This window comes from Callionymus lyra, chromosome 5 (genome assembly GCF_982586985.1).
Source record: "Callionymus lyra chromosome 5, fCalLyr1.hap1.1, whole genome shotgun sequence".
Taxonomy (NCBI): Eukaryota; Metazoa; Chordata; class Actinopteri; order Syngnathiformes; family Callionymidae; genus Callionymus; species Callionymus lyra.
This window is the reverse complement of record NC_141822.1, coordinates 34,445,701-34,472,439: the sequence shown is the minus strand read 5'-3', so window position 1 is coordinate 34,472,439 and position 26,739 is coordinate 34,445,701. Positions and strand designations below refer to the sequence as shown.

The 26,739-nt window shown below is 37.4% G+C and overlaps 1 protein-coding gene across 2 annotated transcripts in view; it reads left to right on the top strand.

Annotated features, from left to right (window-relative positions):
* The window catches only part of lamc3 (laminin, gamma 3), a 113,537-nt gene that overhangs the window by 10,362 nt on the left and 76,436 nt on the right, over positions 1-26,739 (top strand). For both annotated transcript variants that reach the window (XM_087792129.1, XM_087792128.1), the window contains exons 3-5: positions 11,800-11,930; positions 13,363-13,529; positions 26,392-26,580. In XM_087792129.1, the coding sequence (XP_087648255.1) occupies positions 11,800-11,930; positions 13,363-13,529; positions 26,392-26,580 (487 nt within the window). The remainder of the gene's footprint in view (positions 1-11,799; positions 11,931-13,362; positions 13,530-26,391; positions 26,581-26,739) is intronic.

Below are 26,739 nucleotides of genomic sequence, written 5' to 3'. Positions count from 1 at the left end.
GCCAGATGTTTATTTTCTACTAAATGTCCGCTTGCCATGCTGTTTAATGCGAGATGTAGAGGTTGTGCAAAGTGATAACATTAGACCCAAAATAGATGAGACTGTGCCTTTGTCTGTTTAAGATTAAAGTTTCATGTTTCAAGTTTAATGTGCACATCACTATACCATTACTGACAATATAAAATAATACTGATTCCAATTATGATGATAGCATCAATGATTGTGATCTTCGGTTTGTTGAATCCTGCATAGACTGTTTATATGATTTCATTCTACTGATCTGGAAAGGTAAGCACTATGGAGCTGTTTCTTTAACTGGATATATATTTTAATAGAGTAATGTTGTGCTGCAATTTGACTTGTCGATCAGGTTATGTGATAGTGGCAACTCTGTACACATTAAAGCTGGAAGTGAAAGTCTATCAGAGACAGTTGTTTCCATTCTCACTCATCTGAGCAATTTCTATCCAAGTATTAGTCCATCCAATATACATACATAGCATGCTAACTATTTGCCCATTAATAGTGTTGAGTTGTTCTGGTTCTCTTCCTCCCTCCTCTTAATGATTATTAATTAAGAATGATTATTCTCGTTCATTGATAAACTTATTTCTTACTTTTATATTTTAGTGTAAACTAGCCTTGGGATATTGCTTTGTTGAATTCTGCAACACAAAAAGCATTTAAGCAAATGTTTACACATATAAACACTTACTTTTCCTTAAAAAATGTTTTTTTTTTTACATTTTCCTCTGATTATGTTTTGTCTTAGGGTTCTTTGACTTTTATCATGAACAAAAAATCCAATAAGAAGAGCATGGAAAGAAACAGTACACACCATTAGGGAGATCGTCCTTTGCGCCTCTAAAAACAGTTTGTTTATAGGAAGATAAAGCGAATAATAGTATATTAACAAAACAACGAATGGTTTCATTTATTATTTTAGAGAAAATAGATGTTGTTTGCAGTGGAATATTTTCCACACTGCCAACTTGTTCTGTTCAAATATAAACTGTCTACTGTTGGATATTAATATTCAAAATGTAATTGTGTCTCCAGTCCATCTCTTTTTCAATTAATTTCCAGTAAAAAAAAAAAAAAAGACTTATTCTCTCCTGGTTCCATCCCTTCTGCTTCTGGCCAAATTTGTTTTCGCTTTTTTCCAAGTCCTTGCAGCCAAGAAAACAGCTTTTTCAATGTTTCACTCAGTTGTTGCCATCGGTGTCTGCCATGTTCTGCCTTGAGCAAAATGTTACAAGACCTGTTCTACTGCATGGCCCTTGTCGTAGCGTGTTACGTTACCAACACATGGTCTTTCCTCCTGCACATCATTAAAGACAGATAGCTAATGTCATTTAGGGGTGAAGTGAAGGAACCTATGGCTAGAAGAATGAAGCATTCTGCCTACAAAAGCTGATATTAGTCAGTCTATGAGTGATCAGTGTCTTTAAATCTTAGCTATGTTCTGCTAGTTTCACTGAACTCAGTGAAAACATCAAATCATCAGTTCCACCTTATCTGAGATCTGGGCAACCGTCTAATCATGGATGATGACCAAACCGCCCGAAGCCCATGGAAACGTTCCCCAATTCAAATAGTGAAATACCGGGACACGGTTTTCTCTTCAGCATCAGTTTGAAATGCCTTTCGCTCTTCACGCTTCACTCTTTGCTTATGAAGAAGACTTCACTAATCACTGGTGCAGTTGGTCTGCCCACCAGCAACACCAAAATAATGTTGACCAAATGCATGCTACAGCATTTGATAATCTTCCAATAACCCAGCATTTTGGCAGTTCTTTGGTTCAGCATTTAAACTCCACTTAATGGTTCTGACCAGGTCCACCATCCTACAGTTCCAAACCATTAGTGAGTCCTTTAAGCAGAACATCCCTGAAATGCTTTTTATTTTTTATTTTTAAATCACTATGTCATAATTAATTGTAGTGAGACCAATATTTTTTGGTCTATACTTGACAGTACAGAAAATGACCAGAGTTCACTGACTAGTGCAGTCCTCACATGATCAAGTGATCTAGAAAATTCATCCACTGCAGAAGCACTGGGCTCTGAAATGTTACTGTTGGGAAAGGGTGCTATGAAGCTATTTCAATTTTAATATGAAAGCAATAACCCAAAAGTTGTTGCTTGTATCATTAGCTAGTGTCATTAAAGTAAAATGTTGTATTGACTTTACTTAACTTAACAATAATACTTTTATACTTTTGAACTTCTGTTCTGTTTGGGCAAGGATTTTGTTTGTTTTGAATAATAAAATTGAAATGCCACAGCATACATTCTGTAGATCTGTATCATTGTGTAGATGTGTTTTTTCACGTAATGACTCATCCCTTCTGATCTAGATCTCTTTGGTCACTTGTGCAAGTGATCAATCATTCCTGTGTGCCTACACTATACAACTTCTGACACCAGTTGAGTAGATGATACCTATCGCGTCTTAAGACAAACAACCCACCAGTCATGTATTTCGGATACGTTTCAATGACGAACCATATCTAAGGCAACTATGTTTGCCTATTGAAGAGAGGTGACCAGCCGCCTTCCTCCCAAGAGAGGATTTTAAAAGCAGATGAAAAGTAAGAAAGGTGAGAATATGCAGCCTAAAGGAACTGTGAGACTGGATTGGAACTTTGGAAGGAGTGCCCCAGTGGACGGGCAGCAACAAGGGTGATTAAAAAGTCTAGGATTTAGCTTTGACAAAGTATATTGGAGCATTTTAACAGGTCACAATATATTGGCGTATGTTAGCATTAGCACCTAACCCTCTGTTACCACAATCGTTTCCAAAAGTCCTTTTTCTATACCCCATTACCGTCAGCTCCATCCGTCTTTCTCACTGCTTAGTGTGCATTACGCTAGCTCACCTCTTGCCCCCCCATTTTCTGCATGAGAGCAGTTATAAAGTGTTTACAGGAACATATGGCCATGGCCTTGTTTTCAAGTTTGGAGCCTGTTGAATTGTTCCTCATTTCCGAATGAATCCTTCAACAGCTATTTGCTGCTCATAGCAAGGAACCGCTGAAGGTTTATTGTTTATTTTTTCCCTTATCAGTTTCTAATAAATGCCTTAATAGACACGGGAATGTTTTTTTTCTTCTTTCCATGAATGGATTATTTCTAAGTTGAAGGAATACTTGCGGTAACAAATCGGTATCCCGCGGGTTGTAAAAGTGAAAGGAGATGCTTTGTGTGTGAAAGGGTGGGGGTGATTTTCATGTCCCTAATCTCTGGTTTAGTTCTGAGTCGTTGCAGGTGAAGAGATGCATTATTGTAGATCCTGATGAATAAATTCTGTTTGATTGCGATTAGGAGATCTGGGATTAAAGCCTTTGTGGTTTGTAACAAATGGTATCTTCTATTAAACAAATGTGGATTGTTTAAATTAATTTAAATGTCAAGGTTGGAAATTATTATTGGAACTAAACATAGGGATATGACAAATGTTTAAAAATATGTCATTTTTTTCTACAGAGCAATTCATGAAGTTCCTTTTTCTAAAAGGTCCTGACCAAAGTCTTTTTAGGTCTTTTTGTTAACTGTGTCTTTTCCTGACTCTTTTTACAAAATGTGTTATAAACTTTTTTTTGGATATTTCTGTCTTTAGGACTACCAAATTGTTTCCCTTCTGTCTAGATTACCAATTCTTTCCTGAGCCTACTAATCTCTCATAACAGATCTGTAGTCTTGAGCTGACAAATGATTTAGATTGTTATATACAAAACATCTTCTAATTGTAAGTCTGTCTTCTGTATTCAAGTCTTTTATCATTATCGTAGTCCAAAATCCAAACATCCTAAAAACTGGGAAATGTCAACATGCATGGACACCAACAAAAAAGTACCAAAACCCAGGGAATAGAAAATATCAATGCATAATCAGTCCAAGTGTATCAAAAATGCCAATTACCAAAGATGGAATTTGATTATCTGACGAATGCCAGATTTTGTTGGTTTTAATCTTCTGCCTTTATTAGGTAACCAAGTCATGCTGTGTCCCAACAACACACACATTAAATCCTGCAAAAAAAAAAAAAAACAGTAAAATAAGTAAGTAAGTCATTTATATTTATAGAGCACTTTTGTAAACCTGGGTCACAAAGCGCTAAAACAATCAGAAAATATACATACTAGAAATATCAAGATAACACCTAGAAAAACACAGGTGTCCCAGAAAATCACAAAGATAAAGGAAATTTAAACATCACACAGTTCATGTTATTCTGCTCACATGCACTCTACTAAACTGTTGATAAGGGGGTTTTACTTTTGAAAAGCAAAACATTAATTATCCATCAAAACACATTTCATGTGCTCCACAAGCTGTCGATTTAATCTGACATCAGTTGATAGCTAAAAAAAACTAGACTTATTTTCGCTTTCATGAATAGAACAGTAGGTGTGTATTAGTCGACTTTCACCTCACAGTGCAACAAAAGGGCTAAGATCTTGATTTTCCTGTCAATCTATGTTCTCCATTAGAGATGAGGTTGTGATGCTCAGTCATCAGGGAGAGAGTAGAACCGCTGCTCCTCCACATCACAAGAAAAGCCAGTTGAGGTGGCACATCCCTGGTGAGATACTAGGGACATGGCCAACTGAGAGGAGACCCTGGGACATGCCTAGGGCATGCAGAGATTTCATAGTTTAGCTGCCCTTTGAAAAGCTAGAGGAAGATTCTGTGGAGGGAATTGTGTGGGTCAGTGCTAGGATCTTCTTAATCTGTTTCCTAGATGTTAGAAATGATTGTAGATTTTGAATTTAAAGAATAAAAACAAAAATACTTTGATTATTTAAATGTGTAACTATAGTGCTTCCACGAGTGATGGCATGCGACCAATGATGGAGTTTGATGCCATGCTATCATGCAGGTAAAAATAGTTGAGAATTAATCCTTATCTATATGTTCTGTAAACAAGGCTTTACTATGTGAGCTGCCTTAAGCCTGCTCGACCTTTCATTTTGATACATCGTATTGACAGAAGGCGTTGAGGTGTGTGCATGCAGAAATGTGGACACCTTACTTACATTAGAAAGTGACTACTAATAGTGCTGCTGGTGGTAGATCAGCACGCTCTGGATGCACGTATCGACCGGTTGATTATGAAGCTGCAGGGGATCAATAAGAGGCAAGAATACATAGATTAGGTGGCAAATCTCTACACCGATCTGCCAAACACATTTTTGTTCCACCTCTCCTGCTCTGACTTTCTCCGAAACAAGATGCAAAAGATGAGAAAATATTCCTCAGTTCTCTCCCATTAGAATAAAAAGTTGTATATGTTCCCCCATTAACTCAGCCATGACTTCAGTAAAAAAAGTGACAGATGGTGTTTAAAGAAGCCTTTTCTTCAAGGGAAACAAAACAAAGTAAAAAAGAATTATACGGCGAGTGAATCATCAGAAAGAGGTGGGAAGGCGTGATCCTTTTTAACGGTGACATTCATTTTTAGCTGAATGACTAATGAAAAGGAGAAAATGGGAAACCCAATAAAAATGGGTTGGCTGAGCTGCATAAAAACAGCATTTACTGAATCCATGACGAGGGCCCTGATGGACGAGGAAATGTGAGGATGAATATCTGCGTTTTCTTCACAAATAAATCAGAACGCTACATTTTTGATTTCGAGACATTATCCCTCTGAGATTATAAAAGCTTTATCTATACTCTGGTAAGTATAGATTCTTTTTTTTTATTCATATTCATACAATACCCTTATTCTGCAAGGTGAAAGTAAAAAATGTTCTTGTGGTTTAGTTAAATGAGGTGAAATCCTTAAAAAACCTGAACTGAAACACGGATTTCTCCTGAGGATTTACAAATAAGTTTTAAGTGAGGGAATTCTCTGCAACTCTAACTTCCTCCAGCTGATACCCAAATGTCAATAAAGTTGCATTAAATACCTTCTCAGAAGCATTTCTGGTCAGTTATTCTGGTCTTTTTGGTGGTAGGGCTGTTGAAATTGACGTGTCACTGATGCAGTAAAGAAGATTGATCCATCATAACTAGTCATCGTATAACTATTTTAAAGCCTACTTCAGCATAGATTCAATATGTCCACCTGATCGTCGTCCAGCATCACCAGGTCAATCATTTTCCTAATTTTTCACGAGATCCTGAAGATTGAGCACATTTTATAATTGCTTATGTGTTTAGTGCAGTAATTCACCAGTGTCTCATTTTAATTGATCCAGGAGTTTGTTTCAATTAATTAATTATAATATGACAAACTTTTTTGGTGAAAGCAATAACCCAAAAGTATTTGCTTGTATCATTATCTAGTGTAATTAGAGTAAAAGTTGTATTAACATAACTTAACTTAACAATAAGACTTTTCATTAATTAAATTAATTGATTCAGGAGTTTGCTTTTGAGGTTTTAAAAAGTAGCCACAGGAAATAGTCCTTTGTAAAAATCCTTTAATATCCGGAGATTTTCAGTGATCATTTGTGAAAACAAATCTATCAAATAGACATGGCAAGCATACTAAATGAACCCTAAATCCTCACTGCCCATTTTTATCAACAGCATTGTTTCTCACTTCAAAATACCTCAGAAGCTAATTTCATGCCTTGAAATGGAACTTCACTGTGCAGCACTTTTAGTATTCACAGAGCAACAGACTTAATTTTCTCCAATGACATATGAATTCAACAATCTTTTCTCAAAATTATTGATTTTTATTTCACTCCTTAAATTATTGAAATGATAAAACTGCTGTCTCTGTCTTGGTATTTTTTTGTATTTCTTGTATCTGTTTAAACCTAATTTAATCGTTCAAACCATGTTTCAAGTCCATATTTTTCATTCAAACATTGGCTAAAAACTCCCATTAATATTGAATTACTGCCAGATATGGAAATGTAATTTGGCATTAAAGGACATCACTCTTGGCAAATTTCTAGAGCCAGTAAATAGAGAATAAATCAGCAGCCTGTTATTTCTCTCACTGTCAAGGCATCAATCAGGTCCAGCTCCATATACCTCGATGAGTGTTCATCTCTGAACCAGCGCATGTGGACTCACACTCGTGGCACACTTTAATGTTCTCTGTGAGGTTGTGGTTTACTTCAAACACAGTGTTTGTAAAATTTGTAAAGCTCTTCTTGCCCCCACAATAATCACACATAAGATGAAAGCTGCTGCATGAATTGAAATTTAATTTGTTCAGTCATCCATTAAAACAGTTTGTCTCTTCAGCCACCAGTCCGTCCTCTCCCTCTGAAAAGCCGTGTGGCAAATTGGAGCGTCGGCGCTGAATGACAATGAGTAAAATACAGGAGGGAGAAGGGCGGGGGCAGTACATATTGAGGGCAAAGTGAACTTAAGCAATTATATTAAAAAGTTATTAACTTTGGAATGAGGCACACTCTCTCTTGATGGTGCCTGCTGCTTGAGGCTTGGCAGTTCAAGGAAACACTGAAACAGCAAAAGTGGAGCCTGAAAAGATCCTGACCGGCAAAATTCGGAAAGCAAAACTGTTCACAAGGTCATACGCTTGGAGCGAATTTGTCCTCTATACAGGAGGCCTTCTGGCTCTTGGTGGCCTGATCCATGCCTGTGTCAACACTCCTGGGCTCTGAATCATTACATTCTTTTAAGAATAAAAGCTGCCTGATTGCCTCCACCCACCACCAAGTCAGCATCATTCCACTCTCCCAAATTTCAAGGGAGCTGGAATCAAAGTTAATTAAGCTTTTGCTGTGGTTTGCACAAATAATAAGTAATGGGCTGACTGCTAATTAACCCTAAGAAGCTGCTTCCTTTCAGTGCAGTAAGTGATATTTTGAGCCTTGTCTCCTTTTCCTAACACAATTAGCGTTGCTCATCGGAGCGCGACTTTGGCTTTCATATGATAATAGTCTAATAAACGGGGGGTTAACAGATGCACGTATTTAACTGCTGAGCGTGCATGACTTTCCATCACCTGTAAGTATGTTAAAACTCCAGAGATGAAGGTTATGAAAGAGTCCAAGGGGTCACGAAAGTAGTTTCAATGACTCTAATAATGAGTTCATGTGTCATAATAAGGCAGTCATTAGTTAATTAAGCCTAATAATTTCCCGTAGGCGACCTCCAGAGGGATCAATAAAGTTTTATCTAACTATCTAATGTGAACTCATATTACTGCATTAACTACGCGTGTCGCCCCAACTCTCTACAGTGATTTCTTTACAACGTGTTTCTTTTTTTAACTGTACATCACAAATACAACCTAAGATAAATACAAATAATAAATAAAAAGTGGGTGTTTCATAGAGCTAACTTATTCATCTTTACATCTCACATCATATCATAAAGATATTTTCATGAAATATTCAGTTAGTTAAAGGGACCTTTAGAGTTCTTGTGTTAATAAGGTTCGTGACTCTTGTATTGTTGGAGGATTTATGTTGCAGAGAGGTAAGAAGCACTGGCTTATTTTTCTTGTGTAATAACAAACAAGACTGAAGAATATAGAGACATGATAGATCAACATTTATCACAATTATGATAGAAAGAAAGATATTAGGTTTTAAATTATTATAACATGGGTTTAAATAAGCATTGTGCGGTCTGCGTTTCAATTTCTATCATATTTCTTTGCTCCTTTTTTTTGATTGAAAGCAGTCCGTCAGTGGAGCTTAACACAAATACAGTTTAAATAAGTAAGTTCTATATCCAGTAGCCATTACAAGAGCATTTTTTCATCTCAATACTTTCATTTGATTTCAAATTGATTCCAGGAGAAAAACTAGGAGTTAATTTGACACCACATCCACAATTTCCCTCTTGCTTTCATCTAATTTAAATTGTTCTCTCGCTGATGCAGCATGAGAGAGGAACTTAAAAGCAATAATTGTCAGTTTCTATTAGAAATTAGTTGCTTTTTACTCAATTTGGTCTACCCCATACAAACCTCACTTTACCTTCACTTTACCTTCATACAGCTCTGTTCATCCTAGTTAGGGTAGCCTTGCTCAGAGATAAATGGGTGGGTCCATCTCAGCCTTTAAAATCTTTTTTTTAGAGAAACACCAACCATTAGGACTCTGTCAAACCAGTAGATGGCGAAAAAAAAGGTGTCGTGGTCAGAAAGCAGCTTCACTGCTCTCCATAGGCTGCCATACACACAGTGTAAATCCTCAAGTGCTCTCCAGCTCTCAGAGATAAGGCCTGCAGAGGGAGAGAAGGAGACATAAAGAGTCCCCGTAGAAGGTAACTAACAAGGGCATTTCAGGTAAGAAAACTTAATGAGCTACAAATGCAGAGCTGCTGAGAAGCATCCTTGTACTAATTAAAATGAAAGGATTATCTTACGTCTTTTAATGTGCCTCGGAGTACACGCACACCTCGCTTGAATAGTGCATCGAAGCAGCTCTCGGAGTGTGTTTTGGCCATGAACTTATCAGAACATTACCCGAGGGACTCTTAAAATGCAAATGTTAGCTCGGGTGGAGTGGACAATGAGGTCGCTTAAGGATGTCATTGCACGCTTGAGTCCAAGCGTGAAAAAAAGTTCAGGTGGAGAGTCTCAGTGTCATCATATTCAGATATCACGTCTGCCATGTTAATAATGGATATAATATTGCAGAGGGGATCCAGATTTTTTCACAGTCTTCTTCACAGGACAAAGAGTTAAACAAAAATTCTACACAAAACACATTAAAAAATATTGGGTAAAAGTTTTAGAGGATGTGACTAAGAATGGTCTCTTATTTATCAACCTTGCTATGTACTGTAAGTATGTAAAAATGTTAGCTCTAGCTTGTGTAGCGACGGGTGAAGGGAGCAGACTTGTGAGGGAAAATATTAAAGTTTTTGGGAATAAACTCTGAACCCAGTGTCTGATGCTGACAAGCATGGTTTTTTGAGCTGTTAAATGAACATCATTTCTGAGTCATCAAGGCTGTGATCTCCTTCAGGCCAGGTCAGTGTGGTTCGTGGTTCCGGTAATGATGGAAGAGTTTTTAGCTCCTCTTAGAAGACCAGAGAGTTCAACCTCTGTGAATACAAACCAGTTAACTAAAAAAAAAAGATTTCCCCGTGTTGGAATAATCACCGTTAAAACAGGCAATAAGGTCTTTATTAAAGCTGATGAAGGCATTTGTTATTCATTGATAAAAGGCAGAGCTGAAACCAGAAACTGCACACCAGGGGTCCTTATTAGGGTGTGTGACCCACCTAACCTTTGACGGCCTGTTCTATATCTGCAGGCAGAGATCAGTGACACGCTGTTCTGATTTGAACATTTAAAACCAGAGAGCAGAGTAAAGAGACCCTGGGAAGATATGAGAAAAGTTCACTCAGCAGATTATTACACATAACAATTGAACACTTGTGAGTCTTGACAGAAAGCACTAGTTGGATTTTCACACCCATTTCTAAACTAACTGCAATCACTGCAGTTCCAACACAAGGAATAAGCCAGGTTCGATGCCAAACTCACATGGTTATCCCATTACTGACTCATGCTTGAGTTGTAAATATTTTGATCAGATCTAAATAACAGAATACCCTTTTTTTTGGCTTTTACATATACTGGGTACGGATACTCACTCTTCATAATTTTGAATCAACATTTAATCATCTTACATCCTTAACATTATCAACAATCAACAAGTTATTTTGCTAACAAACAGAGAAACTACAAATGAGAGAGAACCTGAGAGAGGAAACTATGAAAAAAAAACAGATAATTAATACCAGTCAAGTCAAGAAGTTTGAACAACATATATGAGTTTAAGATAGATGAGGTCTACATTAACATTAAAAATATTGGCTTTTGTAATCATACTTGCAGTATCGATTTTAAATCTGCCAACTGTTCGAGTATTTGAGCTTCCTACGTGTTCCTCTGTGAAATAGCAATCTTTAGCTATTCAGCCAGCAATGGTTGTGAAATCCATAAATAAAAAATAAAAACTCAAAAAAGAGTCTAGTCCTGTTATGTTGGAACCTTCAAACATAACATAGAGTATATGCTGCTAGCTGACAGTAAATAAAGTATAGCAAGACAGCAGAGCTTGTCAAAGCTCCCCTGCTGATTATAATCTTTAGTCTTCAACAACACATTACTGTTTTCGTCCACACACTGCAACATTCTCTCCCTTCACTAAACATCAAAAGAGTCCTCTGGAGAGAAGTTTCAAAATGTACATTAGGGTTTTTTACAGAACTGCCATAGAGTCCCAAACCAACCGAGACAGAAAGTTTCCCTCCAGCTATTTATTTAAAGGTTCTTTTCCTGTCATGTGTTTTTCTATTACTAGGCTTCTCTTTTGTACCTAACTTTGGCACTTGTTTTTTTCTTTCCTGTCTGATATCCTCTTTCTCCTCATCCCTGCTTTACCTTTGTGATACACTCAAACAGAGGAGCTTAAATCATATCAGGGATGTTAGCTTTGCCAAGCACTATCTATTAAAATTGAAGAAGGACTGCAGGGACAGCATTTATGACTGCTTTTCTTTTTACGACTAAGCCTTAATCATTTGTTAGCTTGTTCCTTAAATGTACATTCGATTTTGGTTACCTTTCCATTTACATCAATGCATTTTTAATTTTCATCAACTGTTTTTTGCTTGTCCAGCAGTTATCACTTACCTGTTATCTCCTCCGTCCACAGCAAGCATCTGATGTTCTGCTTGCCTTTCTTAACAGCATCACTTTATCCAAAATCCTTCTTACTTCAAGTGTGCTTCTATGTCTGTCCAAAACCAGCTGCAGCCAAAACACTGGCCTCCTTTTTCTATCCTCAAGTGTTTGGATCTTTGTCTCTAACAATTTTCCTTCTATTTCCAGGAATGGGTTACTGCAACAGACCTGCTCATAACTCTAGACCGGCTCAACACGTTCGGGGACGAGATTTTCAATGACGCCAAAGTGTTGCAGTCATATTTCTACGCCATCTCTGACTTTTCGGTCGGAGGAAGGTAAGAAACATATCGTACAAACTTCACAAACTGTGGAACCATACGATGCTGCAAACATGTGTGCTTATAGTCAATCCCATGAAACCTCTTCAATCTTAATACCTACACCTCCATCAGTCTAAAAGTCCACACCCAAGCTTGCAGATTTACTATGATAACTGATCCTCAGCTCTTTCCTCATCATGACAAACAAAGAGAGCTTCGTGAGTGTAAGTAGTAAGTCTCATCACTGACTGGTCAGTCTGTTGGTCTTCTTTCGAACCCATATTGGCTTTTATTCTGACAAAACGGATAAGAATGAGTCCGATGCATCCACAGCTTTCAACATTTTTCTGATCAAATGTTTTGACTTCTTCACCCGTCTATCACTGTCCAACTACGGCCCGGGTGTGTCTGAACTGTTTCCGGGTCATGTTATTGCATTATAAGATGATACTGAAGTATTACATTATTACATGATAGTTGAGTATTATGTTATAACATAATACTTCAGTATCATGTAATAACATATTTGTTGGGTATCATGTTTTAACGTTATAGTTGAATTTTTTCTTTTTAGTTTTTTTTTTAATAAAAAAAAAAAGGATGTATTTTTCTTTTTGTAATTTTTTCTTCTGTACATATAAACTTGGTTTTAATTTGTATCTATGTTGAAATATTCTCATTAACTTTCAAACACCTTCTCTTAGCACCATATTTTTGTCTGATTATCACTTTCCAGCAACACATCGCAATCAACACTTTCTCTTGGATAAACTTTGGAATCATTTTTACTTAAACATCATGCTGTTGAGTTGTTATCACCCTCTCTTCTCAAATCATCGTAATCACAGAGGACACAGCACTTGGGACTTTGTTGCTCACTGGCACTGCAGAGAGAAGTGGACGTTTAAACAGTGGCGATGAAGCCTTCAGAGGGATATATACAAACGTTATCTGACAGCTGTCATAAACGTTCTTGATCACAGCAGCAGCATGACAAATGATCTTTCGTTGCCGTAACACCTGAGGGAGAGACCGTTCTGACAACATGTGAGCTTTATTTCACTGCTTTTAATGCACACCTCGACAACTTGGTGTTATTGAAGGCTGAATTTATTACTTATCAATGTCAAAATCACCAAAAGATATCTGAAATGTGCAAATTTTGTTGTTGATAATCACGCTCATCCACATGGGCACTCACCCACAGCTGCAAACACACAACACCCATCAAATGCACATAATTACAAACAATCTGTAAAAGTTTAAACACTTGATAGAGTTGTTTCATTGAAGTGTTTAATGTAGGAACTGTCATAAGTATCTTAACATCTTAACATTGCTGTTGTGACAATAGCACACAGTGTAAACACTTTCACGTTCACCTTTCTGCAGCTCTCAGCTTCACTCGTTGTGAGCTGTTCTAACATCTTGCCCTTGTTCCCCGCAGATGCAAGTGTCACGGTCACGCCAGCGAGTGTGTGGAGGGAGAGAACGGTGGCCTTGTGTGTGCTTGCCAACATCACACTGTTGGTGAGGACTGTCAGAGATGTCACCCCTTCTACCAGGACAGACCGTGGGCCCGGGCAACCGGGGACTCTGCCAACGAGTGTTTGAGTGAGTAGTCTTCATTCCCTCTTACAAACCGACCGCTTACAGGCATCTGGAGACAATGAAAACAATCCTCACTGACAAGTGGCTGTCCCCCAAAATCACACTTCACCTGACATAGCAAGGCTCTTTGTGAAGTGACTGGATGGTTCAGATCTCTTGTGATGGTTTTAACACATTGGAATTAAAGAGAATTTAAGGAGCATTATAAATATTCAAATTAAAAAACTGACAATTAGCTAATTTATCCAAACTGACTATCGTTGAAAATATCATCGTCATGCGGGCAGTAGTATAACAACATCCTTATTTTTATAAAATATTCACTTTCAAGTCAAGCCCTTATTTGAGCAGTGCCTCCTCCTCTACTATGGGGGCCAACAGTGAGGGATGCCTATGCAGCTCCACAAAGCAGGGAAAGAACATGCTTGCCTTTAAATAAATGTTCACAAAAAATAAGACAGCACTAGACAAGAGAATTTAATTAGCTGAAAATACATGTGTTATTTTTCAAGTTCATGTTTTTAGTTTAGTTTAGAAAAAATCAATCAAAGTTTGCGCAGAGTACACTATTCTCTATGCTACCAAAGTACTAGGAATGAACTTCTAGTACGTATTTTGTAGATTACAGAGTTTGCATGTACATAACATATCTTTGTCACAATAGATGCATCAACGTCAAAGACATGTTTCCAAAGAGTTTGTGCCGATTTGTTGTTGCCTGCTCATTGCTTCGAAACAATAATCAGTTCAATATCTAACATAACAACAACAATCTGTTTTTTTGCCGCCCATCACTCCCATAATCCTTTGGACCTTACTTCTGAATCACCACAATACTACAGTTGACCAAAAAAGGTAGTAGTACTTGAAGTAGATTTCATTATTTTAAAGGATTTTATGTCAAAAGAAAACTATAAGTTTACCACTTCAATTTTGCTAAGGATTTGAAATGGCTCCAGAGAAGTCTGACCTCTGACTGACACTGGCCTCATCCAGCTACACCATGAGTTTGACAATAATAAACCTAGTGATATCATACCATCTATGTAAGGGTCGCTCCATCCCTTCTGTTCAAAGATTTACTTTTATAGATAGTTTTGTCATCTTTCTTAATACCCAGCCTTGATCCTTGAACTCTGATTCATGGACACATTCTTCCACATTTACTCATTAAATAAATGCACATCTTCATTGCTGCAGATTTTAACTTTGTACTACCTTTGAACTTTACATAGAAAAGATTCCCTTCACCACAGGACGCCTATTATTTCTCATTTTATTTTAATTCTTGGAACTGGTTATTGTAAGTAAGTAAGTAAGTCATTTAAATTATTGGAGTGCTTTTCCACACAGCGCTTAAACAATCAAAACAATACAAAATATATACTTAAAAGGTCACAATAACCCCATAATAACTTAGATAATAGTAGTAGTATAGTAGACCTGTTGTCTTGAAGGTGGAAAACTTTAATAGTGCTGCTGTCAGATATGGTGTATGACATAAAAACTCATCTATTTGATTTTTCTACCAGTAAAATTGGAAGTCAGGATGTTAAAGCAACAAAGTTCGCAGAAAAATTGTGTTTTATGAAGCAATACTGTAGCAATCGGTATTAAGTCGAAGGAGTTCTGGGTCTGCACCATGGCCCCTTTCATACAGGAAAACCTAAACAGAAGTCATCCAACATTCTACAATCTAAGGTTTACAATATTTCTGATCATTAACTAAAACTGAGGGTAGAGGAAACAGTGATATTCTGAGTATGATGAAGAATCAAGCTCAAGTACCTCTTTATCTTGACCAACCTCTCCGTCCACAGTTTCACTCAGAGGTTCTCAAAGTGATGGAAATAATGAACCGATGAGAACAAATGAGTCTGTGGGGGGTTCCTCAACTTTTGGCTTCAGAAAGGCTTCTTTCTGAAGCCAAAAGCCAAAAGCATCGACACTTGTTTCATGTGTTTGTCCATGACAGGCTGCTCATCATCGACGGTCATGTGGTTATTAATTAGCAGGTTGTGCTCATCATAGTTTACACTTTAACTCTGAGCTGTCGAGAATGAATTTGCAAACTGATGAGACTCATAAATTAGAGTGGCTCACAAATTGTTCCCATATTTTTATTATGCTGGAATTCTATTAAGTGCAAAGCGTGTTTTAATTACTCGTACTCTCTGTTCCGAGCAGATGGCGTCTTAAACAGAGTAGTGCCTGCGTGACTTAATCAACACAGTATATTAATAAATAAACACACGGCGTAGAAAAGAGACGCCGCATTGAAGCATACAAGTGTCGACTGTAATTGCGCATCTCTGTCAGGCACAAAACTAATTTCGCTTCAGTTTGCTCCTTTCAGCCCTTCGTATTTCAGTCAGGCACCGGAACAGCCTTCTTAATACCAGCTCAGTGTTTGGGGAAAACATTACGATAACAGTTTCCACGCCAATGTAAACTCAGGAAATGAACAATTTCACTGGGAAATTAGAAAAATAAACCGAGTGTGTATCATTGGATATGGAGAACATTCGTTATGATGGTTATCACGCGGTCAGTATCCTGTGCTTAATGATCTTTTGTCCAGACCTGGTTCTGATGCCTGTAGTGCGACTACTTATTGGTGATTCAAGAGTGAATCTGCAGGCTAGAGCAAATAGTCTGAGCTTCTGACTTGTTGAAAGTTGTCGATAGAATTAATCTACTAAATGCAATTGGACTGGATGAAGCTACCTGAGTGAGTCTTTGTGACTAGAGATGATGGACATCATAGAACATAATACGGTTAACATAGAACAGAATAACATCAAGAATGACGGAGTTGCTCTTAAAGTTGACCAGGTTTAACTAGGACAATTGAGATAAAAAATAAAAAAAAACATGGTTTTCTTGGACATTCCATGGTTACATCGCACTCACAGGAGATTGTTTGAAGAAGATAATGTAGTCTAATCATTGTTTACATGGCTGTATATGTTATACGAAAAACTTAAATACTGCCATATTATGATCGTTGGATTCAGGTCAATTTGTTTCTTCTGATTTCAGCTCCAAACTGATTGTTAATTATGCAACAACAGCAGGTAAAACATGTATAATCTTCACACAATTTGAGTCCTTGTTCACCACGCAGCACTGGACAAAACAACACCCTGGATCCTTGAAACCGTATCATTGTTGACGAACTTCTGATGGAACATTTATTAAACAAGGACACCTTAAGCCGGATTTCAAAAGCCATCAAATAATTGAAAGAATCAGAGTTGAAATTCAGTAAAGACTACTTTTTGTGAACCTTCTGAATTGAGCAGGGATTTAAGCTTCTTTACTTTCCACGAGCTGCCACTGACGTGTGATTAGGGAGAAGAGGAGAGTTTAAGGAGAACCAAGTGAAGCACTTTAATTTTATTAGAGCTTTCATTTAAAAGAATTAGCTTTGTAGAGAGACTCTTTCATTTGTGAGTCCTGAAACTATCCCTTTCACTTTAATCAGTTTAATTAAACACTAAACAATTCACTCAGTCCACTGGAGTGTTTCATTGCCAAACATATTTTTTTCTCAGCTGGACCTTACATTTTAACTAAAAATGTAACAAAGCCTGCTGCGCTGCTTTCATCTGTTTCTGAGTAATTATTTCTGATGTCTTCACCTGGAAACTTGTAGAAAAAAATGATAATGTTCTCTCCTGGTCTGTTGTTTTTATTAAAGGAAAGAAATATGGATACTTTAATAGAAGAAAGTCCAGGAACCAAAACTGATCAAGGAGGAATTTATCATGGAGGCAGAGGCTGTTGTTAAATCAAAAAGCTTTTTTTTCTTCACAGTGCAACATCAAAGTGATAAAAAAAAAATCTCTCTATCTGTCACTCTTGCACTTAAATAAAAAAGAGTGGTAAAAATATCTACATAGTAATATATATAGTATAGGACTGTGAAATTATGAAAACAATAAATATTGGATGAGGAAAAGAGGAATAATGTAGAAATATTATTAACATTGTTAATGCTAAATCTTAGCAATCAATTATCATTTTAATTCCCAAAAGTTAATGTCTTAAATTACAAACAATTTTGATTCTCAAAAAAAGCTACCATTTTCATCATTTCCATCAAATGACACCATTTTGAAATATACATATCAGTCATTTCTTCAAAAAAAAAATACTGAATGAATAAATCTTTAAAATAGATCTACATCGATACAATATATGTAAACATTAATGTTAACATTTCCAAGATAAATATATGTCATTATAAGAAAGATGTATATCTAAGATTATATTGGTATTATAGGTGTGTTTATAATTTTACTTTTAGAACAATGCCACATTGCATGCTTTTTGGGAAGGACTCGACTGCTAGTTGGTTCATGAGCTTGTTTTATTAGGCAAGTGTCCTTGGTCTGAAACCATTTAAAAATCCGTATTTGGATGAGCAACTCATTGATTCTGTGTTAGATATCGCAAACACACTTCTCCCAGCAGGTGGTAAATCCAGGTTTTATTACATAATGTCTCGGACCATCTTGAACAAGTATGCTTAAAAGACAAGTGGGGAAACACACCAGGGCTTGTGCAAAGTGGAGAGGATAATAGCCCATCACTCTCCTCAAAATTATTCCCCCCGGAGACAGAATTCATTTATAGTGTAAGCAGGCGGCTGCAGGTTATGATGATTTCCATTGTGTGATGTTGTCATTGGCTTCGCTTCCAGGCTATTTATGCCAGATTTTACTCGTCTATCCTCAGTGCTGACTTCCTGTTGACGTTTTCTAGTCTAGCTGTGTTTGCTTCATACGTATGATGAGACTCAGCAGCAACAGACTGGTTAAGATTAAAAGAGCGAAACTACTTTCTAAAAAGTGTGTGAGTCCGTGTGATTTACTCATCACACTTTGCACTTTTAGTGTTCAACTCAGTAATCACATGTGCATCTAAACAATAAAAACAAACCAATTAGAGATCTTGGGTATCCTGAAGGATTTGTGTGTTTCATATCTTATAATATGTACATTATATAATCACAACATTTATATAAACATAAATCAACGTATATGTGCTGACGACTCTCTGCGGAGGAAGCTTCTGACTCTCCAAAGGAATTCTACATGTTCAGAAACTAAATCAAAGCTTGTACATATTGGCACCTTATAAATGGAAAAATGGTAAGAAACATGATGAGTTTCATTTACGGAGGTAGTGTTGGATTATATGTGTGATAATCAGTGGCGGGCCGTGCATTTCACACTTGGTTTGAATGAATCCACCTCTTAATAACTACTTTAAGGTTATTTATACACCACATGGTTCTAAACATGTACTGTTATAGGTCAATAAGACGTTTAGATCATCATCAAATGAACACAACATCAGTGCATTATATCAAAATATCACTTTGACTACAGTCTGTGTGGTTTCCATGGCCACATGCTCTGCATCGAAACTTAGTAACACAACAACACACGGAGGAACAACAACAGGTACAATTTAATCAGCAGCTACATCACGTTGAGAGTCGCGAATATATCAATGATAGACACACAACAGCCCAGACTAAAGGGTCAGCAGCGTCTCGGGAATGAGAACCGATGAAATCAACTAGAATCAATGTTTTTAGTTAGGAAACAAAATCTGGGTCTCAATAAACTGCAGCGACACACACACACACACACGCACACACTGAAACTGCAGCACGATGCAGCGACAAACACGCACACAGTAAAGCAACACACACACAAACAAGCACCAATATTGATCTCATAAAGCGCAACATTATTTTGAAAAAATGCATTTACTCACGTAGCTCATGGACAAAATAAATAAATCCTTTGAAGCTGGTGAACGACTCGTCTTGGAGTTAGTATAGCTTTCTTAACAACGTCCAGCTTTTCTTGAAAAGTCCTTCTTGAAAATGGTTTTGCAAGGATATCCGCGACCAGATCAAGTTCTTCAGCGATTGTGTGTTGAAAAATAAACAGTTAAATTAACTCAAATCAGCGTCTTGGCAGGTATCAGAAGGGTAGCTTCCAAGACCCTGTTGCAGATGCCGCCAACTCCAATCTGAATGGTTAACACAATCTTTCGGCTGCCGTTGATTTCAATGTACAAGAGCCACTTCTGAAATGTCTGAAGGCCTCGGGTAGATTTCTTCTGGCAACACGTGACAGCTCAAATATGATTGGATGAAAGCTCTTAGACGAACGTACAATCCTGGAAGCAGTGCAAGCAAAAAGAAAGCTATGAAATTAAGAAAAAAGACTATGAGGAATAATTTAATAAATATTTATTAAAATAAACAATAAAGGAATACAGGTCAAAAAATTAGCATATTGTGATAAAGTTGATTATTTTCCATAATGTAATGATAATAATTGAACTTTCATATATTTTAGATTCATTGCACACCAACTGAAATATGTCAGGTCTTTTGTTGTTTTAATACTGATGATTTTGGCATACAGCTCAAGAAAACGCCAAATTCCTATCTCAAAAAATTAGCATATTGTGATAAAGTTCAATATTTTCTGTAATGTACTGATAAACATTAGACTTTCATATATTTTAGATTCATTACACACAACTGAAGTAGTTCAAGCCTTTTATTGTTTTAATATTGATGATTTTGGCAAAAAAGTAAAGAAAACCCCAAATCCCTATCTCAAAAAATGAGCATATTTCATCCGACCAATAAAAGAAAAGTGTTTTTAATACAAAAAAGTTAAACTTCAAATAATTATGTTCAGTTATGCACTCAATACTTGGTCGGGAATCCTTTCGCAGAAATGACTGCTTCAATGCGGTGTGGCATGGAGGCAATCAGCCTGTGGCACTGCTGAGGTGTTATGGAGGCCCAGGATGCTTCGATAGCGGCCTTAAGCTCATCCACAGTGTTGGGTCTGGTGTCTCTCAACTTCCTCTTCACAATATCCCACAGATTCTCTATGGGGTTCAGGTAAGGAGAGTTGGCAGGCCAATTGAGCACAGTAATACCATGGTCAGTTAACCATTTGCTATTGTTTTTGGCACTGTGAGCAGGTGCCAGGTCTTGTTGAAAAATGAAATCTTCATCTCCATAAAGCTTTTCAGCAGATGGAAGCATGGCATTTCCTTCTCCCCAGTCTTCCTCCAGACTCTGGCACCTTGATTTCCGAATGACATGCAAAATTTGCTTTCATCCGAAAAAAGTACTTTGGACCACTGAGCAACAGTCCAGTGCTGCTTCTCTGTAGCCCAGGTCAGGCGCTTCTGCCGCTGTTTCTGGTTCAAAAGTGGCTTGACCTGGGGAATGCGGCACCTGTAGCCCATTTCCTGCACACGCCTGTGCACGGTGGCTCTGGATGTTTCTACTCCAGACTCAGTCCACTGCTTCCGCAGGTCCCCCAAGGTCTGGAATCGGCCCTTCTCCACAATCCTCCTCAGGGTCCGGTCACCTCTTGGTTGTGCAGCGTTTTCTGCCACACGTTTTCCTTCCCACAGACTTCCCACTGATACAGCACTCTGGGAACAGCCTATTCGCTCAGAAATGTCTTTCTGTGTCTTACCCTCTTGCTTGAGGGTGTCAACGATGGCCTTCTGGACAGCAGTCAGGTCGGCAGTCTTACCCATGATTGCAGTTTTGAGTAATGAACCAGGCTGGGAGTTTTTAAAAGCCTCAGGAATCTTTTGCAGGTGTTTAGAGTTAATTAGTTGATTCAGATGATTAGGTTAAGAGCTCGTTTAGAGTACCTTTTCATGATATGCTAATTTTTTGAGATAGGAATTTGGGGTTTTCTTGAACTGTATGCCAAAATCATCATTATTTAAACAACAAAAGACCTGAAATATTTCAGTTGGTGTGCAATGAATCTAAAATATATGAAAGTTCAATTATTATCATTACATTATGGAAAATAATCAACTTTATCACAATAAGCTAATTTTTTGAGAAGGACCTGTACATTTGAATTAAATTAAAATGTAATTTATTTTCTGTAAAATAATTAGTCAGCATTTGTGCTATTAAACTGTATCTAAATAAACTGACATCTCACATGATGGATCTAGGAGGAGGCCAAAGGTCGGACGCAGGATGTACTGTAGATTACTTGGCTTGTCTCTGGAGGTTTGTTTGATGACTTTTGCCACTGTCATACAGCTTCAACAGAGCAGATCAAACTCATCTGTGTCATCCATCTCTACCTCCAATTAACTTGTTCTGCAGATCTATGATCAAGATAAATATAATAAGTAAAAAAAAAAAAAAGCAGTAACAGATGAAATGCTATTAATGCTGGCTTGCAACAACTTGGCTTATAAAGTGATCTGACTCTTCATTAAGGAAAAGAGAATATAAAAAGGTTGTCTTAGTTGTCTCACATTCCTCTGAGGCTCTGGGTGACACCTGTTGACATTGTGGCGATCTTTCAGTAGATACATGAGAACGTGTTGATGAGTCTTTAAAGTCACGACAATGTTTTTCTTGTTGTTGGTTTTTTTTTATCACATCCTGAAACCTTCTCTACTACTCTTTCCTCAACGACACATTCACCAATTATGTTTATCTGCCAGCAAATCGGGTCAACCGACACATGGGCACAGATGTGTTTCTTCGTCAACTCAGCTCGTCTTTGAAATCATTAGGCTGGCCAAGCTGTCACACACACTTATGATGGAGGCAAACTTTTCCAATCATATATCCATTTTTAACACAAACATGTTGCAGCTGAGCGGAAACATCATCTGTTATTTATAGTATAATTTGATTCCGTACGACTCTATCAGAGCGCAGCTGACAGTTAAAATAAGTGTCTTAACAAATGAGCTGTGGTCTTCAAATACACACACTCCTGCAGAATCTGTCAACATTTTATCGTTTAATTGTATGTACATTTCTGTGCTGACGAGTTTGTGTGTTGATGGTTGTAATTATGAGGCAGCTGTTGACAGCGTGTTCGTAAACATGAATTTGAAGAGCAATGCACACATTTCAAATAAGGTTATATATATACATATATATATATATATATATATATTAATAATGTTGTTTATAAATCTAAAATCTAAAATGACCTTCCTGGCTTCCATACATACATAGCTTGTTCACCTTGACCCTGAGATAACACAAGGGTTAATATGATGGGAAACTTTAAAAACAAAATTCCTAATATAACCTAATACTCACCAAGTACCAAGAAGCAAAATAGAAGGTTGCCAGGTTCAAGGGATTTTTTATGAAATGATACATTACATTACATACCTTAGCTTTCTTAACTTTATGAAAGAACAATGGAAAAAACATGAATATTTAATATGATACACTATTTTCCAAGTATGTACAGTATATTGGAGAAATCTAAAACTAATATTTGACAAAAGCTCAAAGTAAAATTATGTTTGAAATAATAGATTTTTTCAACAAGCACAGAAATATGTCTAAATAAATTGATGAGAAAATTACAATCAACAGGTACGTTTTCATTTATTTTTCTACATCATCATGTTTAACTATGAGCTCTTAATGGGCAAGTAATGTGACTCTCCTGACTGGGCGGAGCTTAAGCACATTTACTAATATTTCAATTAAAAGAGATTGTCGTACGAACAGACACATACTGTACAGTAGAAGTCCAACATCAATTTAAGAGACACTAACATCAACACATTAGTTGCCCTTTAAGGGACACATGAAGACAGACCAAGTGCTATATTTCTTCCTGGTAAGATTTAAATAAACTTATATAAACCAAACTTATACAGAAACAAATACAGCTATTACATTTTAAGGGGTAAATTTGTATCAGATAACCAGGTAGCCGGAATCTTCAGAAAATAGCTCCTTCCCCCGCTGGTGTTCTTCTCTCTCGGCTGCTGCGACATCTCATTCGTCTAGCAAATTAGATGTAAAAATGAAAAATTATTGTGCCTGCGGGTAGTGTGGCCTCCGCATCTGCATTGGATTTTTGGGACTCTTGTGAGAAATGATTCTTGTAAAAAGGGCACAGGACAAAAGGATGGCCTTTTTTCTTCTCATGAAACGCTGCAAAAGAAAAAAAATCTCCCTCCAACCACTTGATCTTTAAAACCATTGTCCTTCTACTTATATCACGAGGGATCTGCGCTCCAGACTGTTGCAGTCAAGCAATAAACCTTCACAATGGCTCCTGCTACAGTCGTAAAGTTGTTAAAACGTCATTAATGATTCAATCGGATCGGAGGATTGGTGTCATAAAAACTGTAACACCATAAGGGTTTTGTTTAATTATGCATCTTAATGTTCTGTACTGTGACATTTTCAAGTATACATGTTAAAGTAATGAGGCATGTGCTGAAGGTGCAGCACTTGAATGACAGTTGAGGTGTTTGAAACTAACATGACTAGACTTAAATGACACACTAGACTAAACTAACATGTGATGCCAAAAACAATAAACCTCTGACTAGCACTGCAAAATAAATGGATGACTGAATGAAAATGTTTAAGCGTTTTAGATAATATTTATTTCTGATTGGTTTGTGGTTTACGGTGCCTGCATAATCTTGAAACTCTTTTTTGGTTTAAAAGTTTGACAAATTTGTTTCCAATCAATCAACGGTTTAGATTTTTTTGTAAGGTATTACCATTAACCATGCATGCTTTTAAATAATGTATCACTCTTTGGTGGAAGTTAAACCCGCATTAGGAGGCACTCTTTAAAAAAGGTGCTTCAACACTTTAGACCTGACCTGATGTATGATCTAATGATACTTTTGTTAACAAGTTAAACTTCCTAAAGTCAAGCTAACGCTAGTCTGAAGGCCAAAACAAAGATAAGAGTCTATGTTGATTCCTTTGTATCAACATCACGCTTAAACTAAGTGTGACATCATTTGTCATTACACTCTCCAACTTAATAACCAGATTGATTTTTGTACACAATACATCATAGATGAGACTAGATAAAAGCCCCACTTTACAGTGATTGTCAAAGCACTAAAACAGCTCGCTGTGAGGTTTGAGTTGGTCTTTTTATTCTGACCTAGTCTGTCGGGAGACCGTGCTGAGGATCAGCACCATCACACACAAATAACTGTGTTAGTGTGCCATCCAAATTCCTGACTGGGTACCACACATTATATGCACATTATATGGTACTTAACAACTTGAATATTTCTTACTCAAAGACAAAACATATATTGAAACAGTTTCATCTGGGAGTGACTTTATTTCTCTTTAGACATCAAACAAATGCATATACTTTTCCTGAAAGCCGAACCAGAAGAAAATCTGGCCTAAACCAGGCATTGGCCATGGAAGATATCTGCCATATAAGCGGAGCTCAGCCCACAGATGGAACACTATAAAAAGCCTTAGGGACTGTATTGTTGTGCAGTCATGACTGATGTGACGTCTGTCTCCAGTGTTCATGCCCTCATTTTTGTAAATAGAGCACCAACCTACTAATCTGGTTATTCCCTAATCCTTGAACACCTTTATGTTATTATAAGAACAGCACTGATGGGGTTTCATGACACAGTGTTGTAATAATCTTATACATTTTTATTGCTATTCAGTTTTGTTTATCGACTGCTCTTTTCTAAACAAAACCAAACTTCTGCCAGACAGAATAACAGGTTTTAAAATAAAACAAGGAGCAGAGAATTAAAGTATCAACAACTTTACTTTTCTTTAGTCACTTTGCAACAAGATGCCTCCGTTCAGTTTGCCCTGGAGCTTATTTCCTGTGATGGGATCCAATTAAACAACTTACTCCACACGCTTCTGCCAGCATTTGGAAGTAATTTGACTTTTAACCTGTCTGCAGATTAAAAAATGTTGAAAACTCTAAGCATAATGGGTATTTCTTATGAAACAATTCATTTTATGATTTTCTGCTGAACACACTCAGTGTTCCCTGAAAGTACTGCCACCTGGATATCAGACATCTTGGCCCGCAGGACCACTATTTGGCACTGCAGATTTGAACTAACAACTCGCACTGACTGGTTGTGTTTGTGCTCTAGTTGCTGACCTGTGCCAGCAAACAGCAACACATGCTGCCAGGACTCTTTGTCAAGTGTCAGTTCTCGAGCACGTAGGATGAGGGATCGAGGATTTAATAACGAAAGACACTTGTCAAAAAAAGGTGCATGTAGTGCGGCTGCTAGAGGCACAAACGCTGCCTCTAACCTGTGTCACACCTTTTCCCTCCAACTTCAGATAGCTATCCAAGAGTCGAGAATTTCATACTTTACTTGATGATTTACTTGTGTTCAAAAAGTAAATGGAAAACATTCCCAATAAATAAAACGTTACAGGCCTGTATTGTTTGGCATGTCCGTCACCTCTTATTTTAGGAGGATTAAAATTATATAAAATCGTCATTTCTTTTTTTGTCAGTTCCTATTTCAAGAATCCATCAAAATATAATGAATGTATAGCTCACATATTTCCCTTTTAGTGTCATCAAAGATGGGTCTTCAAATATGGGGAATAAATAAAATATCCATGTTTGTTTTTTTTAAATACAAATCAAGCTGGCCAACAAGAATCGTGTGAATACGGCACAACGCGGATTCATAATAAAACGGGCAATTTCGCCTAAATCCCCCCTCGGGGTAACTGGTGAAGGGAGGGATTTGATGTGAGGGGGTTTGAGCTGTGCTTGTGCGTTATCAGCCGAGTAATTTGCTCTTGTATAAACATGAATTACTGTTATCTAAGTGCCCCCTGACAGACGATTGGCTCCTCATTAGGCATGTGTGAAATGAGATTAGCAACGAGCCTCTAAATTATGATCCAATCCCAGAACACATAATCTGCGACTTCTATTTCTGTTCTCTCTGTACTACCTTGATTCCTCTCTGATGTGTTTGTGCTTCACGTCCCTCACTTGACCTCCCGACCTTTCCTCAGAGTGCAACTGCAGTGGAAGATCAGACAAGTGCGAATTTGACGCAGAGCAGTACCGCAGCACCGGCAGCGGGGGACGTTGCCTGTTCTGCAGAGACAACACCAAAGGGCCCCACTGTGAGGAATGTGAAGAGAACCACTACAGGAAGTCTCCCGAGGACCCATGTCTACCCTGCAACTGCAATCACAACGGTAAACCCACAAAGAAGAATTGTTTGACAATCACTTGGGAATAATAATCAGCACCGAGAGTGGCGTATGCTTGTTTGTGACACTGGCAGAAAATGAACATTTAATTATTAGTTGAATTAGATTGCTGTGTTGCCTCAGTTAGATAAGCCAGAAAATGAA